The sequence below is a fragment of the Pongo pygmaeus genome, chromosome 19 (assembly GCF_028885625.2).
Source record: "Pongo pygmaeus isolate AG05252 chromosome 19, NHGRI_mPonPyg2-v2.0_pri, whole genome shotgun sequence".
Taxonomy (NCBI): domain Eukaryota; kingdom Metazoa; phylum Chordata; class Mammalia; order Primates; family Hominidae; genus Pongo; species Pongo pygmaeus.
Window position 1 is genome coordinate 86,614,518 of NC_072392.2, and position 18,238 is coordinate 86,632,755.

General features: G+C 45.2%; 1 protein-coding gene across 8 annotated transcripts in view; it reads right to left on the reverse strand.

Moving 5' to 3' along the window:
- WIPI1 (WD repeat domain, phosphoinositide interacting 1) overlaps positions 1 to 18,013 on the reverse strand; it is a 37,389-nt gene extending 19,376 nt beyond the window's left edge. For 2 of the 8 annotated variants that reach the window (XM_063656517.1, XM_063656516.1), the window contains exons 1-3: positions 17,818 to 17,976; positions 11,163 to 11,332; positions 4,941 to 5,037 (exon numbers count right to left, since the gene is read on the reverse strand). In XM_063656517.1, coding sequence (XP_063512587.1) covers positions 4,941 to 5,037; positions 11,163 to 11,249 — 184 coding nt within the window. In that variant the 5' untranslated portion in view covers positions 11,250 to 11,332; positions 17,818 to 17,976. Of the gene's footprint in view, positions 1 to 4,940; positions 5,038 to 11,162; positions 11,333 to 13,352; positions 13,436 to 17,817 lie in introns of all 8 variants that reach the window. The other 6 variants (XM_054459562.2, XM_054459560.2, XM_063656514.1 and 3 more) reach the window with 6 other exon arrangements.
- Between the last annotated feature and the right edge of the window lie 225 nt (positions 18,014 to 18,238).

Here is an 18,238-nt window from a genome sequence, read left to right on the forward strand (position 1 = left end):
GTGAATACACCAAAAGCTATTGAACCATGCATTTTAAATGGGTGAATTGTATAGGATGTGAATTATATCTCAAAAAAGACTCTCAAATTTTATTTTAAGGCATGTTTCAGGAATATTTATCTGGTTAGAGACAGGCTGAGGACATGAGTTCAAGACTGAGGTCTGCTATGTACTGTGAAACTCTGGCCGAGTTATTTGCGGCTCTTTCAGGCCTGTTTCCTGTCTGTGAAATGAAGGCTACCGTGATATAGAGGTCTTCCCAGATTTAACACTCCAAGATGCCAAGCCTTCGTTTGTTCCTTCTTCCCTCTGAAAATACTGGGCGTGTCTTTGTGGCAGAGAGAGCTAAGCGGTCTTGGAGCAGAAGCCTTGGACGCATACCTCCAGCTGTGCTTCAGAGTTTTATGTTAAAACATAAATATTCCCAGAAGGGAAGAAAGGTTTAAACTTTCTAAGCTAACATTGAACTTTCTGGAATACCTATTATAGAACTGGATGACACTAGATGCTAACAAGAAAGGGACAGAGGATAAGAGTGAGGGCAGGCATACTCTGACACATACCACTTATTTGACAGTTTTGCCTCCAGGCTCGCACCTCTACCAATCCATCTGAACTTAAACAAGGAATCCTGCCTTCCTACCCTTACAGACTTAATGAAGGGCCCCAGAAAAGCCTACTGTGACTTCCTTATGGCCCAAGTGTCAGAAAAATCCAACCAGCTACATGAATGTATCTTCCTATCTTGGGAACCACCCAAGGCAAGCAAGGAGAGTTTTCCTTAGCTTGGCTATTGCCATTCTGCCAGTCTCTTTCTGTTACAGGTGTCACACAAAGCCTTTTTAAGGAAGGATATGGGCTTTAAAAATATTATTGTATAATATAAAAGTGATGGTGTAGAACATTTGCAAAGCCTAGAAAATATAAGGAGAAAAAAAAATCACCCACAATTCTAAAACCCAGAGGCTTTTCACTGTTCTGAACATCTGAGCATATTTTCTTCCAGTCTTTTTTCTACCTAGGAATGAGGTTCTGATGGGGCTTTTGGACGTGTTGTAGACTTGACACATATTTTCATAAGTCACTGGCAGCTATAATTCCACTGTAATTGTTTGGCTGTAATTCTTCTACAGCTGGAAAAGAAGTGCCTGCTCTCAACTCAAGAACCAATGGCATCATCGGTGGAATTAAAAGGAAGTCCCATGATTCTAAATGATTCTCACCTTGGTATTTGAAGTATTGCATGTCAAACTTTAGGTAAGTTAACAGTGATTTATAAAATGCAGTTCTCTCTGAGTTGATTAATGTCTCAGGTTACACTTTCCGATTTTCAAAAATAGAAAGGAGAGAAATCTTCTTTGTACAGCAAATGCCCTATGCCCCTACAAAAGGGAAGCATTTATACCACTTTTATTACCATTTTCAAGCAAGAAAGAGGTCTTGCTGGGGAAGAAACCATGAATTGTTCAATGATCTGCATTGCTGTGTGGTATAGAACGCTCCCTCAGTATCCCATAAAAGGTGGTCAGCTCTGTGACCACCTCCTCCACACTGGGAGGTCTGCAGTTGGCAGGACTTTCATGGAGATTTCCACCCTTGACTGCTAAGAGCAGACTGCTGTGCTAGCAGGAAATTAACTTCGAGCCCCTGTCTGGCCAAGCTCTTTAAAGGAAACAGCCTGCAATCTCTGACACAACAGGAATGGGCATGACACAAACAGACAGAAAGAAGGAAATTTACAGCTGCGTTAGATACCAAGTGGGAGGCAACAGGTGAACTCTGTATAGCTAATTTACTTGTAGTTTATGAAGTCAAAATGCATTCAGGATTTGTGTGCTGAAGACAATTAGACAAATGATTGTGTCTTCCTTCTGTACCTAGCAAGGATTTATAAAATCAGCAGTCAGAGTTTCCATCTTATTTCTTTGTTCAGAAAATAAACTAGAGGATGAGAACAGATAAGGCGACTCCTGGCCTCTGGGGAGTGTATATTCATGGTTTTGACAGTGCGGAGTCCTCTGAAGGTTCCCGAGTGAGGACCTGGTCATGTCACCGAAGCGCAGCTCTGACCTATGCAAGGCTGCCCTACGGGACGGAGAGGGCTGGGGAGTGAGTCTGACTGCCTGCATGGACGGGGCAGACCCACCTTTGCCCACCCAGGCCATGACCTCAGGTAACGCTCTCCGTGGCAACTCTGGGGGCTAAAAATGATCATCTCCATTTTCCTGCAGTAGAAAGGGAGCTCAGGAGAAGTTGAGGTGATAATTATAAACGTGAGCATTTAAAACACCTTGAGCTGTATCTCCAAACAACATCAGAGGTCTAAAAAGACACAGTTTGGTCAACCTGCTCCTGGTCTTTCAGAAGAAATACTCAACCTATCCCTGGATCCTTTCATAAGGAGGCATTCTTTTATCTGAGACAGAGGAAGTCTCTGCCACTGTTTCTAATTTTTCTTGAGATAAAATTGATTCCCTTTACAAACAATATACACTGTCTCTAACATGGAACACAAATAGCCCTGCACTTTTAAACCTTATTTTCTCTCTGTTTAAGCTGCAGAAAGTAAGGCAACCAGTGAGTTTTCTGAACTACAGAAAAACAACTATATTTGCTAAAAAATAAGAGTAAATGGTGGCTGGGTATGCTGGCTCACGCCTGTAATTCCAGCACTTTGGGAGGCTAAGGCAGGCAGATCACTTGAGGACAGGAGTTCAAGACCAGCCTGGCCAACATGGTGAAACCTTATCTCTACTAAAAATACAAAAAATTAGCTGGGCATGGTGGTAAGCACCTGTAGTCCCAGCTACTCTGGAGGCTGAGGCCTGAGAAACGCTTGAATCCGGGAGAGGGAGGTTGCAGTGAGCTGAGATTGCACCACCTCACTCCAGCCTGGGCAACAGAGTGAGACTGTGTCTCAAAAAAAAAAAAGGAGAAACTTCTGTTTGCAAGGGAGGGTGCTCAGTCCTGAAGCAACCCTGTCCTCTGGGGGTCAAGTGTGCAACAGGTGTGAGGAGTAAGTGGCATTTACTGTCCACTCCCCTCTCTTCAGAGAAACTGAGAGCCACATGCAGCTTCTAGCTTTCTGCATGCCCGATGTCCCTCCCCAAATCCCTGAAGGCCTAGCTCAGGCCCTGCCAGCCTCAAGCTCTGTGCAGATTCAGGGGCCTCTCATTCCTGATCAGAAGAGCACATGCTCCCTTCAAGTGTGTCCGCACCCCAGAGTTAAACATGGTTCCACCCCTGCCAAAGGCTGCTGGCGCACCTGTCTCAGACCACCTCAGACAGACTGTTGAAGGGAACTCGTAACAACTAGATTTTGGGCTCCTGGTATGAGGTTGCCTAATGGTGCCTACTATGGTGCCAAGCACAAAGAATGTCTGCAATAGATACTTGTCCAGATGATTTCAGCCTCTCATTTCTAAGGGAAAAACTTACCACCCACAGCTTCTTCACGTACCATCTTCCATTTCAGAAAATATGCTTCAAAGTCATTATCTCACAGAACTCCTTAACGGCCTCAATGGCTTTGTTCTTTTATTTATTTATTTATTTTTAATTTATTCATTGTTTTTTGAGACAGAGTCTTGATCTGTTGCCCAGGCTGGAGCGCAGTGGTGCGATCTCAGCTCACTGAAGCCTCCGCCTCCTGGGTTCAAGTAATTTTCCTGTCTCAGCCTCCCAAGTAGCTGGGATACAGGCACCCGCCACCATGCCCGGCTAATTTTTGTATTTTTTTGGTAGAGACGGGGTTTCTTCATGTTGGTCAGGCTGGTCTTGAACTCCTAACCCTCAGGTGATCCACCCACCTCGGCCTCCCAACGTGCTGCAATTATAGGCGTGAGCCACCGCACCTGGCTGGCTTTGTTCTTTTAAAATATCGTTTTGCCATGGCTGAAATGTGAAAGCACCGAAATCAACAGCCAAGGGCCGTTTATAGAATTGGAATGAAGAGAAGGCATCGGAAGTATTTCGTGCATGGCAGATCCTGTGCTGGTCACTTTCACAAACATTACCTTGTTTAATTCTCAGCCAACCCTGGGAGATGGGTATTATTCATAAGGGAACCAAGGTTCAAAAAGTCTAGGTGACTTGGATGGCACCCAGATAGATCTTGAAATTCAGTGAAAGCCAAATAACTCAGAAACAGCAAATAGAAGCAGTTGTTCAATGATACTAAACTGAAATATAATAGAAGCAGTTGTTCAATGATACCAAACTGAAATATAATCTGCAAATATTAATCTGGAGTCATTAAATGTACAAATTGTTCCAGTGTGCTGACTCCTCACCCCACCACACAATGAAGGAATTCTTTCTTGTTTACTCCTAGCTTGATGAATTCATATAATGTCATCTGCTATTTCAATATAACAAATCCAAACCATTTCTCTTCTTATACACCAGGAATGTATTAAATAGTGTTAAATCCCGATAATTCAGTAAGGTTTAATATCCTAGCATATCGTCGAAGTAGAGAGATTTCTTTGTCATGTAATAAAACATATTCTTTATGGTTCAGATTGTCTTTTTGCTGGCCATGCAGACACGCCAAGTTGAAACCTGCTTCTAATTATCACGCCTACTCTGTACTGAATGAACCACAAAAAACAATTAGTGGTAAACACTTTTCAACATCAGATGCTTGAAATCTTTTACATGTCTACCTTATGTGCCTTGACACATTTGCTGATATGGGTCCCAGACGAAGGGTGTTATTATTCTTGGACTGCAATGAAGGGCACACAGCCCCCCTGCAGGACACATAGCCTGACATAATTTGAATCTGCCACCATTAAGACAAAGCTTCGAGATAAACCTCACTAAGACTCAAAAAGCAAACACTGCTTCATGTTTGCAATTTGGAGGAAAATAAAGCTTGGGAAAGAAGCACCAGGACATGAAATTTGAGGGACATTTCTTCCGTTTTTGGAGCTCACCTGTTGGGTTTGCAGGAATATCCAGGAGGGTCTTCAACAGCTTCATGTCTTTAATGTTGTGAATATAAATGGACTCTTCTAGGCAAACCAGCAGCCTCTGTAATCACACAGACTTGTCAGTCTACCGAACCGTTCCTTACAAAGGTACTGACCAAATTCAAATTATTCATCTTTCATATGAGTCCTAACTTGATTCTAAGCCTAAAGCAGAATTTTGATGATGCATTTTGAAGATTACGTTTATGGATGTACACACATGCACACATAATTATCCACCTGAACAGAAGCATAAAATGCAACATCTTAAGAAATTGTATTAGAAATTAAGATTGTTTTTACTTTTCTCTCCTTCCTTCTCTCCCTCCATTCCTCCCTCCCTCTCTTCCTTCTCCTTCTTTCCTTAGAACAGGGATCCTGAACACTTTTTTTTTGTTTTTTTGAGACGGAGTCTCACTTTGTCACCCAGGCTGGAGTGCAGTGGCGCAATTTCAGCTCACTGCAACCTCTGCATCCAGGGTTCAAACGATTCTCCTGCGTCAGCCTCCTGAGTAGCTGGGATTACATGCATGCACGCACCATCACACCTGGCTAATTTTGTATTTTTAGTAGAGACGGGGTTTCACCATGCTGGTCAGGCTGGTCTCGAACTCCCGACCTCAGGTGATCTGCCCACCTCGGCCTCCCAAAGTGCTGGGATTATAGGCCTGAGCCACTGCGTTCGACAGGACTTCTGAACACTTTCTGATCAGACCCCCTGTGCCATGTAAGACAATTTCATGTGCCCTCTTTAGTTTCTGCTGCCATCTAACAGGCTGCCTTTCAGTGTTTACAGCACAGGTCTCCCTCCTATATAAAAATGGGTTTCTTTGCTTTCTCTCCATCACCAAATCTTAGGTTTTACCCCTCTCTGAATAATTACCAGCTCTAACTTCTTTCTACTCAGACTCTCCTCCAGGCCTGCTTTTGGGCCGCTGTCTGCAGCCCTGGCAAAGGGAAAAGGAGAAGGGCTTCAGCCGTCATGTGAACACCCCAGTGCCCCATGTCCTCACTGTTCCTCCCTGGACTCTTCTCTCTGGTGCTTGCTTTCCCCACTGCTGTCAGACCCTTCTCTTCCTCGCCAAATGAAAGCTTGTCAGGTTCAGAGCCTCTTCCCAACGGCTGTGCTCTCAGCTAAGTGAAAACAGGCCACAGGGTTGACGTCTATCGGATGTTTAAAGGAATATAACGCATAGCCCAGTACAAAGGCAGATATCGGTGCTGGTGAGGAGGTGTCAGGAAGGCATTTCTGGTCGGGCAGCTCCTTGCACATCTGAGCAGCTGCTGACCACCCCTGCACATGCCTGACTTGGCTCCCGTCAGGCCAGTGTTTCTCAGACCTGGATGAGCACCAGAATTGCCCAAGGAGCAAGCCCTGGGCTCTCCCCGGAGATTCTGGTTTGGGAAGTTTTTAGACGAATACCCAGGTGACTGTGATGCACACTGAGGCTCGAGAACCACTGCTGTCAGCCAGCTCCTTTTGTTCCAGCGAACATCAGCTGGAAGGGAAGGTACCAAAAAATACCACACAAAAGAGGCAGGCTCTGCTTCTGGGAAAAGCCTGCCCAGCTGTTCCCCAAGGAAGACTATCCATGGCTCAGAATGATGAAGGTCATCAGTGTTAACCAAGCAGAAAAATAAAATTTAAACACCTTTCTCAATTTTTTTTGTTTTTTTCAGACAGGGTCTCATTCTGTCACCCAGGCTGCAGTGCAGTGGCAGGATTACAGATCACTGTAGTCTCAACCTCTGGGGCTCAGTGCATTTTCCCACCTCAGCCTCTCGGGTGGCTGGGACTACAGGTGTGCACCACCATGCCTGGCTAATATTTTGGTATTTTTTGTAGAGACCCGGGTTTCACTATGTTGTCCAGGTTAGTCTCTACCTCCTGAGCTCAAGAGATCCTCCTGCCTCGGCCTCCCAAAGTGCTGGGATTACAAGCGTGAGCTACTGTGCCTGGCCCTTTCTCAGTTTTACCTAAGGCTCTGTCATAGGTTTGAGACTGGGGACTGAGGGTTAAAAAAATTCTAACAGGGTCTCAAAATTGATGATAAATATGAGTGTTCCTCTGTGAAATATTCTCTGACTTATCCAATCACTGTGCCTTTTGCCAGCACATGCCGTGGTTAGAACTACATGGTTCTATGCTGCCTTCTGTTCGGAGGTTTCTGATATCCTCTTGTGTCCCCTCCCAGCCCCACACTCAATCCCTGGGATAGCAGCGTCTTGACATATGCCTCTCGTAGGAACAGCATCTACATCTAGCCCATCTGATCTGATCTGCATTTTTTTCCCAAGAGCTCTGACGGCACCATCTGCTCTGCGGCCCACTCAGCTGAATTTCACGTCACCCTCATGCTGGCTGCAGATAAGACTAAACGCAGAGGGAAACAGAGAGAAAACACTGGGAGGGAACGAGGATGCACTCTTAGTTCGTGTGAGAGCATGCTTCTGGGGTGGGCACGATGCTGCTAATTGCCTTTTTAACTATCAGTTTTCAGCCCCCCGTAGAACCATGGCCTTGCCTTCAACTCAGCTCCTTGTCTGTTGCTTTGACTTTCATCTACTTTTCTAGGTTTTATAAGTAATAACTCCTTTTATCAATTACAAAATATTTATAGCATCTGCCCTAGAACACCATAGATTTGGCCTCAGAGGCTTTGAGCCAGTCAGCCTCCATCTGGATAGCAAGGGCCCCTGGGAGCAGACTGCAAAAGAACTGTAAAAGTATGCAAATCTAAATACATCATACAGCTGGTTTATTGTCTTTATTCCATAAAATATATTTCCTCAGTTCAATACAAGAGAAATAACATTAACTAAAAATGAAACATATGACAATTCCTAAGTGTTCTTCCTTTTTTACATTTTTACATTTTTATTTTTTATGGAGACAGGGTCTTGCTGTGTCACCCAGGCTGGAATGCAGCAGCATGATCATAGCTCACTGCAGCCTTCAACTCTTGGGCTTAAACGATCCTCCCACCTCAGCCTCCCAAGTAGCTAGGCCTACGGGCAAGTGCCACCATGCCCAGCTAATTTATTTTTATAGTAAAGACCTAGTAAGGACTAGGTCTCATTACATTGCCCAAGCTGGACTGAAACTCCTGGGCTCAAGCGATCCTCCTGCCTCGGCCTCCTGAAGTGCTGGGACCACAATTGGCCCTTTCCTTTCTCTATACTTAGAAAAAAGGGATTTGGGGCCGGGTGCGGTGGCTCACACCTGTAATCCCTGCACTTTGGGAGGCCGAGGTGGGCAGATCACAAGGTCAGGAGATCGAGACCATCCTGGCTAACATGGTGAAACTCCATCTCTACTAAAAATACAAAAAAATTAGCCAGGCGTGGTGGCAGGTGCCTGTAGTCCCACCTACTTGGGAGGCTGAGGCAGGAGAATCGCTTGAACATGGGAGGTGGAGGTTGCAGTGAGCCGAGACTGCACTCCAGCCTGGGCAACAGAGTAAGACTCCATCTCAAAAAAAAAAAAAAAAAGATAAAAGGGATTTTGGATCCTTATAACTCCTTATACAAATCTTTAATTTTTTCCTGTTTTTCAAAAAAGAAACTGTGCTGTCTGAAGGCCTGAGGAAGTAGCAGACTGAGTGCTATAGAACAGGACACACTGCCCTTGGGCAGTCCTGCCAGATACCGCAGAATCCCTACCTGGCAAGAGAGGCTGCAGCAGCTGAGTTGCTTAAACCAAAAGTTAAGTCCCAAACCTGAAAGTTTTAAGAAAAGCAAACCCCCAATACTTCCCAGACCTGTTTCAAGTCATTCTTGCTGGAGAAGAAATGCTAAAGGAAGGGAGAACTCTTAGATCTTGGTTCCAATGAACCGATGTTCATCTTGGTTCCGATGTTAGATCTTGGTTCCGAGAACTGTTAGATCTTGGTTCATGGCTTTGCCATGAATTGCTGACAGTTCCTGGTGCATCAGTGTTCTTTAGAAGGTGGGGGAGGAGAACCTCACAGTTAATGAGTATTATATTAAGGGGAGGCTGGCACCTAAAGGTTAACAGACTCGGACACTCAAATAGGCCTTCCTTGTCCTATTTGCTAATGAATATACCACACAGAAAGAGAGAAATCATACAAGCAAATACAATAGATGCTATTTGAGGGTTCTGGTCGTTACAGATCATTTGCCTCAACAATCTTAAAAAGATCATCAGGTGCCAAAAACAGACATTTAACCTTGTATACAGATTACTACTATATGCAAGAATAAAAAGTTTAGCAGCAAAACTTAATCTGCTACCAACAGATTTCAAAGAAAACACTTGAGTCAAGAATTTCATCTAAAAGCCTTCAAGTAGAAAACTCTCACACTGCCTTTCCCTCCCTTGCCAAGAACGCGGGTTTCTTCTCTTCCTTACTCCTGCTACTCCCTACTTAAAAGGTCCCACTTCTCTTTCTCCAGCTATTTTTCACTGCACTGCTTTAGGTGGACTTAAGTGGATTTTCATTTGAAAGAGTTGATCAATTCAAAGAAACAATCCCTTCCTTCTCATAAATTTAAAAAGCATTTATTTGTCTCATTTGTTAAAAAAAAATTAATTAGTACTTAAGAGTTTAGACAAAGACAGAAGAAAACATTGTCCTCAATGAATGCAGCAACCTCTCTGGGAATACTTAATTGAATAGATAAATCTACATGGTCACATAAAGAATCTCTTTGTTTATTTACTTATTTAACAGTCAGTCAGGAAACAGATATTTATGAGCACGTATCTACCAAGCACTGTCTTTTCTACCAGGTCTTATAATAGTGAACACACCAGCACAGTCCCTGCCTTCACAGTAATTTGCAAGCGTGGTGGCTCATGCCTGTAATTCCAGCACTCTGCGAGGCCAAGGAGGATCCTTGAGCCCAGGAGTTTGAGACCAGACTGGGCAACATGGGGAAACACTGTAATATGATTCAGATCAATGTCCCTCCCCAAATCTCATGTCGAATTGTAATCTTCAATGTTGGAGGAGGGGGGCGGAGTTCTTATGAATGGTTTAGCACCATCCCCCCGTACTGTAGAGTGAGTGAGTTCTCATGGGAGCTGGTTGTTTAAAAGTGGGTAGCACCCCCCACCCGTCTCTTGGTCCTGCTCCTGCCACGTACGACGCCTGCTCCTGCTTTGCCCTCCGCCATGAGTCAAAGCTCCCTGAGCCCTCCCCAGAAGCAGATGCTGCCATGCTTCCTGTACAGGCTGCAGAACCTTGACCCAATGAAACCTGTTTTCTTTATAAATTACCCAATCTCAGGTAGTTCTTTATAGTAATGTGAGAATAGACGAATACACTCTGGCACTATAAAAAAATACAGAAAAATGAGCCGGACATGGTGGTGCCCACCTGTAGTCCCAGCTACTCAGGAGGTTGAGGTGGGAGGATTCTTTGAGCCTGGGAGATGGAGGCTGCAGTTAGCCAAGATTGTGCCACTGCGCTCCAGCCTGGGCAATAGAGCAAGACCCTGTCTCAAAAACAGAAACAACAACCCAAAACGAAAACCCAGCAATTCAAAAGGAAATCTGCTAACACCCCCAATACTTACTGAATAAGAATTTATATTTTAAAAGAGAACATATTGCCTATTTGAGATCAGAATAATCCTTCAACAAAGAAAATGCTACGAAAAAGAAAAAGTCTTCAAGGGTTAGCTGGGAAAAAGAAAAATGAGAACCCAAGGCTGAATAGCAGGCCTTCCAGGAGAGCTGAGGACGTGGTGGGAGAAGGGCAGCTTTCCTGACCCAGGGAGCCCCGACTTCTCTCTCAGCCGTCTCCTGCTTAGTGGTATTGCCCCACCATCTGCAATGAATGCCACGATCCGGGGCAAAACCAGAAGAGTCGCTCCTCTGATTTAAGGTGCTCCTGCGGTGGCTCATGGGACTGTCCAAGCCAGAGCTCTGACCCATCCCTGTGGTGCCCAATCTGTACCCTAGGGAGAGGGTGCAGCCTACCAGTCAGGGACCAACGTTCCAGAAACATGAGCCAGAGGTCTAGGGAAAACAACGTTACAACCAGCACCTGGAGTAGACTCTGTTTACAATACCCCGAGGACACGGGATCTGAATGTTAAAATTCTCATTAGAATTGGAAGCTTGTTTTACAGACATTGATCTTGAAAGATGTCCATCTTTTTCTTTGGCTCCCGTTAGCAGAAGCTTTGAAACCCTGAGGGATTTCCCCCACTTACTTGCCGGTTCAGCCTTATGGACAAGATGTTGCTGGAGTAGCTGTAATTACAGATCTCTGTGCCTTTCTTGAAGTGATACACGTTCATCTGCCGTGGTTTTGTGTGACTGACCACCACCACCAGGCTGCTGGAGAAGAGGCGCTCCACGATGTAGACGTCCGGGATTTCATCTGGGAGGAAAAGCAGCCGGGAGGTTACAGGGATGGATCACTTCCAAGAAGGATTTCAGCCTCCATGACACTGGGCCCGGCGCAGGCCAGGTTCCAAAGGTTCTCTGGGTCTTGCCGGCCACGCGCCCTCTCTGAGCTTGCATTGACAGTCATCCACCATGCCCCCAACCCTGCCAGGCGGCTTTTACCCTCTCCCAGGGAGCACTTTCAGAGTCCTTTCCAAATATCTAAAGTAAAGAAAAAACTAGTGGCCTGGCATGGTGGCTCATGCCTATAATCCCAGCACTTTGGGAGGCTGAGGCAGGAGAATCACTTGAGGACAGGAGTTCAAGACCAGCCTGGCCAACATGGCGAAACCTCATCTCTAATAAAAATATTTTAAAAATTAGCCAGGTATGGTGGTGCACACCTGTAATCCCAGCTACTCGGGAGGCTGAGGCATGAGAATCACCTGAACCCAGGAGGAAGAGATTGCAGTGAGCCGAGATCACGCCACTGCACTCCAGCCTGGGTGACAAGCAAGACTCCGTCTCAAGAAAATAAAAAGAAAACACTAGTGACTAGACTGCAAAATCAGAGCAAAGGCAGACAGCTGCCTCTGATGCTGTCTGAGTCGTAGAATCTCCCCTCCAGACCCTAAGGCTCCACTGTTTGCTGTGTCAAAGATGTTTGGAATATTTGGACAATTTTCATCTACCCTTTCCCTGAGAGATTTCAAAGGCGTGACTTCTCAGTTGGGAACCTCTGCTTCAGAATTCTTCTTGTCCTGCTAGAGGGGTGCCGATATGGGAGGGGACAGTAACACAGTTAAATCTGTACTCCCCCCACCCCCCATCTTGCTGTGCTCCCTGGATCTCTTTCCTGCTGAAAACCATCTGGACATCAGTATTATGACGAGGAAAGTACTTCTGTACTCAGGAAGAAGTTAGTTAATGACCCTCCTGAGCACAAAGGTTACGGCTTTGGTGTCTTTCTGAGCATGTTCTTTTCATATGTGTGCCTTTCTTCCACTTGGAAAAGGCCCACAGGGAAAAATGTGGGACAGACATAGAGCAAAAAATTCACAAAAATGGTATAATAAAAATAACATCTTACAAATAAAGTAGGAGTCCAAAATATTATTTACTGAACCACTTTTTTTCCAGGAAACTGAAAGGTTATATATTGTTCACTATTATGATGGCATAAACTATCACCCTGAGAAAATAAGGAAGTCACATTTCTAGTGAATTATTTACAGTGTTCACTAGACGTGCTTCAACATCATTGACATGGGCTATGTAAATAGGATACCGTTGCCTTCTTCAAACAAATACTTCCAAAACTGAATCAATGTTATCAGTATCTTACGGTGCCAATATAATGGCAAAAATAAGTCACAAGTGACTGGGTGAGGTGGCTCACGCCTGTAATCCTAGGACTTTGGGAGGCCAAAGTAGGCAGATCACTCGAGGTCAGGAGTTGGAGACCAGCCTGGCCAACATGGTGAAACCCTGTCTCTACTAAAAATACAGAAATTAGCTGGGTTTGGTGGCATGTGCCTGTAATCTCATCTACTTGGGAGGCTGAGGCAGGAGAATCACTTGAACCCAGGAGGTGGAGGCTGCAGTGAGCCAAGATCGTGCCACTGCACTCCAGCCTGGGTGACAGAGCAAGACTCCGTCTCAAAAAAAAAAAAAAGAAAGAAAATATCACAATTGTCCTTTAGGTTTGACAATTATAAAAATTAATGACTGTGCATATAAGCATGTGAAAAAGTCTCAATAATATGATTTCACACAAATAATTTCTTCTATAAAAAGAAAATGTTACTTAAACTGTTGCCAGATCTTACTAAGTGCTTGTGGTTTTAAAGCACGTAGTGGCAATGATTTATATTTAAATCTGAAAAATCTTGACTCCCTAAGTTTGATGGTTAAGGAAGGGAAAAATAGGCAGCTTGGTAGCACCACAGATTAAAGCCTAGAAGGAGGCTCTGGTTCTCCTGCAGATCCCTGAGGTCTCTCTCACACAAACTTACTGCTTCCGTGGACTTGATCCAGCTGCTCCACAGAACTCAGAGAAAACAGCTTATACCCGGCTTTAGTTCCAATTGCTAGGGATCTGTGGAGGATAATGACAGCATGGGAATGACGACAGGTATTCTAACAACAGATCTGTCTGCAAATAGATACCTTTTGCCCCCTAGCCTCAGGGGTACAGGTAAACAAGCATCTGCAGGAGCTTAGATGTTTGATAACTTCCTAAATGGCGACGCATGCCTTGACAGGCAGGAAGAGTAAAAGAAAAGAAGAAAAAGTCAAAGGCAACTTAAAAAAAAAGTGAAATGATCAAGGGGCATGAAACTGCATGAGCTCTGTCATCCAACAAAATGTCAAATCTACCAGACATGTTTTTCCCACTGGGCAGATAATAGGAAAAATTGAATGTTTAAGAATATTCATAATAGCTCAAAGCTCTACCTCCAACACAACGAGGAGGTCTTCTTGATGTCTGAGAGGCACTTTACCAGATAAATCAGTTTTTCTTTCCTTCATAACTTTATTTGTTTGTTGCTTATAAGAAGAAACATGCTTTTCTTTTTTTTTTCTTTTTTTTCTTTTTTTTTTTTTCTGAGAGGGAGTCTCGCTCTGTCACCTGGGCTGGAGTGCAGTGGTGCCATCACAGCTCACTACAACCTCTGCCTCCTGGGTTCAAGCAATTCTCCTGCCTCAGCCTCCTGAGCAGTAAGGATTACAGGCATGCACCACTACGCCAGGCTAATTTTTGTATTTTTAGTAGAGACAGGGTTTCACCATGTTGACTAGGCTGGTCTAGAACTCCTGGCCTCAAGTAATCCACCTGCCTCGGCCTCCCAAAGTGCTGGGATTATAGGTGTGAGCCACCGTGCCTGGCCTAAGAAATACACTTTCATAGTAGGCATAGTAGGTCATTAGTAGGTAAAATTTAATAGATGCTTCCTTTCATCAGTTTCCAGAAAAATGTCCTGATACTTCATACTAGTAGCTCTCACACCTGGATGTACATTAAACTCAGCTGGGAAGTTTAATTGGATTTTAAGTTCAATTACTCTAATGAGCAGCCAAAGTTGGAGAACTCTGCTTTCTACTATGTCCTACAAAGCAATCATCACAACCAACAAACAAAATACAAACTAAACATTTATCTGGGACAATCAAAGTGCCTCTTTAAAAAAATCTGGTTCTCTTAATTTTTCATTTTTCAATGAGGAGATAAAGATAGGATGTGAATCCAGATTTTCTTGGCCTTGTGTTGAAAGTCAACATCAAAGTCAACTTTGTTCAGCAGCTGGGAATCTCCACCCAGCTCTTTCCAGCTGTGCCCTCCGCACCTAAGTGATGAACAGAATCTGACCCGGAGCACACTCACAGAAGTGTGCTTCCTTGGAAGGCAAGGTGAGATTCACTCTTTACAGGGAAGCATATACTAAAATAAGCAACTTACTACTACAAGCCTGGATGGCCGAGGCTCTTGTTTCACTAGCCTAAAAAAGAGAAGGTCACATGATTTTCCCTGGAATTTTTTTTCCCTACCCAGACATTTGTTCTTCCCTGGGACACAGGGATAGGGCAACTACAGTAAACTTTTAATCCGCAAGGTAGCTGGTGACATCTCGCAGCCCTCCAAACTGCTAAGTAGCTAAACTGGTGGGTTAGACATTTGCAGCTGTGCACTTAGAACTGGCATTTAGTACCTAGACTGAGGTATTCATGATGACAAACAGCAACTGGAAAAGTAAGCCCAGAGCATCTTAAAACTTCAAAATGTATTTTGTAGTGATTATTGTTTTTAAACTTTCTTCACATAAACTTTTTCACATAAATATAGATGTGTTTGGCTGCAAATTGAGGTTTGTAAAGTTTGCAAGTAAGGAAAGAAATACTGTAACTAGAGTCTTATAACATTAATGCAAAATGATAGCAATTTAAAGTAATTTTCAAACATAAGCCCTGCTCCTGGACCAGAAGAATTCTACATATGAGAAAATCACAGTGATGTTTTATGTGATGTTTTACATGATTGATCAATGGCCACAAAAGACTCTGAATCAAGGAATTTAGACTTAGATCTTATTTCATCCATAAAGTCTTTCTGTAGAAACAAAATTCTAATCACCACTCATGGAAACAGAGCTTGGGACAAATATTTATCATGAATCAAATTTAAAATGTACCCAAAGTAGGCTGGGCATAGTGGGTCACATCTGTAATCCCAGCATTTGGGGAGGCTGAGGTGGGTGGATCACTTGAGGTCAGGAGTTCGAGACCAACCTGGGCAATGTGGCAAAACCCCATCTCTACTAAAAATACAAAAAATTAGCTGGGCGTGGTGGTACACGTTTGTAATCCTAGCTACTTGAGAGGCTGAGACAGGAGAATCGCTTGAACCCTGGGAGGCAGAGGCTGCCCTGAGCCAAGATCACACACCACTGCACTCCAGCCTGGGTGACAGAGCAAGACTGTCTCAAAAAAAAAAAAAAAAAAAAAAAAAAAAAGTACCCAAAGTGTATAGCACAAGTACCAAGCATGAAGTATGAGCGTAGGGGACTGGTAAGGGTTTACTGTTTTCACCTACCTTCTTTGGAAATACTGGATCCCAAATTCAGCCTACATTTATAGAAAAAGACATGGCAATACACCTAAATGTATTCAGTAAGGGGCTTGACTTATTTTAAAATCCAGTGTCATACCCTCTGTGGCTCAAAGCAACTGACTGTGACAAGAACTTTTATTTATAGGCAAGGCAAAGCTGCTCAGCAGAGCCTCCATCCAAGAAAATAAAACTAACAGTAGGGAGTAAGGAAATTAACTTTCAAAGCACCCTACAGTTTTGAAAATAACATTCTTATTCAATTTCTGTAGAAAGCTGGGACTTTGCATTATTTAATGACTAGAGTATAAATTAACACCCTTTTTTGTCAAATCTAATGACGTTACAAAGCAGAATTTAGAACATTTACTACTTACAAGCAAACTAACCCCCTTTCTTAACTTGTGTTCAATTGGGAAGGAAAACATCACCCAGGCATTTCAACAGCCATGCCCTCTTGCAAAATGTTTCTTACAAAACATCAGGATTTTATCTATACCAGCATTTTTATAAACTGCAGGTCTCAACTCATGAGTGGATCCTAAAACACAATTCAGTGAGTCACAAGCAGCTTAGAAAAAAAAGGACACAGAAAATTGCACATGATATTTTGTGAATAGTGTATGTGTTATGGGTATTGGGTGATGTTGCAATACGTATTTCTTACTGCGGATTGTGGTCAAGAAAAACTTGAAAGTCACTCAAATAACCAAGCTGTGGAGCTACTCGATTACACGATTACACATATGGTTTTTTCAAACAAAGGCATATTGTTCAGCACCGGGTGTTTTTAAACAGAAACATAAAGGGAATGGAAGCCAGGGTGGCTAATGGTACATAATGGCCTTAATTACACCACTGAAGGATCAATATTAGCATAGCTCAGTCACCAGCAGCCAAGGCACAGAAACTGGTACAGCAGGAAGTGGGAAACTGGGAATCGGTCATCCCCGCCTGATGCTCAGGGTGCACATTCCAAAAAGATGATTCCATATGGTCCCCAGGGCTCGCTTCCATGAAAATAGGGAAAGAAACAGGCGTTTGCCTGTAAGTCACAGAATCCTGCAGATGCCTGAAACACACTTCAGCAAGTCCCAGCTCCCTCTCAAAGCCCAAATGTGAACATCAAAGTAAAACATTAAAAATCCACCCAAAAACAACAGGGTGGAGCTCCTGTTTCCTGGAGAGAAAGCAGTCTGCGCCCGGAAAAAGAGTCTTGGACTCCGAGAAGGAGATCCTGCCTGGCTGGGTGGGCGATGTGAAAACAGCCAAAGAAATCCAAAGGTTTCTTCCATCCAGAGCGGGTAGGCACGATGCCCTGCGCCGGGGATGGGACAGGGGCTGGCCTGGCCGCAGGGATAGGCTGCCTCTTTGTCCGAGGCCCTGCCCAGATGCCACGTTGAGATGCTCAAGGACAAATGGGAAAGTTTTTCCTGTACTCTCATCTTCCTGGGCCCCAACTACAGAGTCCTGGGTCAACTTGCAACTTCCTCTCCTTTCTCATCTCTTTGTTTTGGCCACTGTCTCTCTTCCCCAGACACCCACTTTGGTCACTGGCTTTCCCACCGCCCTGCTCCCCCCATATTCCGTGGCCCCCGCAGCCCCACCACTCCCTTTGCGAACTCCCTGCTTTCACCCTTAGCCCAACCTTGTGGCTCTGGGAGGACACTGGGGGTGGGGTGGGGTGGGGTGGGGTGGGGCAAACCCCACTGCAGGGGTACGGGGATAACAAGATCCCAACGCTTCCGAAGCAGCCACCGGCCCTCCCGCCGAGGCCGCCTCGAGGCGCAGGCCACAAGCTGCTCTCAGGACGACACCCCTGGGTCCTGACACTCTGTCCCCACCTCCCTGGCAGGGGCCGAGTCGCAGCTTACGTGCAGTCCTGGTTGAAAGAGAAGCAGGTGAGCGCCGACTCGGCCCCGCCCGGGGGAGCGTCAGCGGCCTCGGCCTCCATCGGGGGCTCGGCCCGGGAAGCCGCAGCTCGGAGCCGGCGACAGCCACCTCAGCAGCCCGCCCGCGCCGGCTCCACGGGCCGGGTCGCTGGTCCTGCCCCGCCCCCTACCCCGCCCCGTCCCCGCCCCGTCCCCGCCCCGTCCCCGGCTTCGCCCCGCCCCTTCTCGCCCCTCCAGCAGGTCCTGAGGACCAGAGCACCTGACAGGGCGGGGCCCCTGCCTCCGGCCACCATTGGCCACGAGCCCAAGCCACGGCCGGCGGGCACCGCCCCCCTTGGCCAATCCGTGGCAGCTGTGGGCGGACCCGCCCGGCTGGCGACCAGCCCCTGGCTTCGTAACGCGG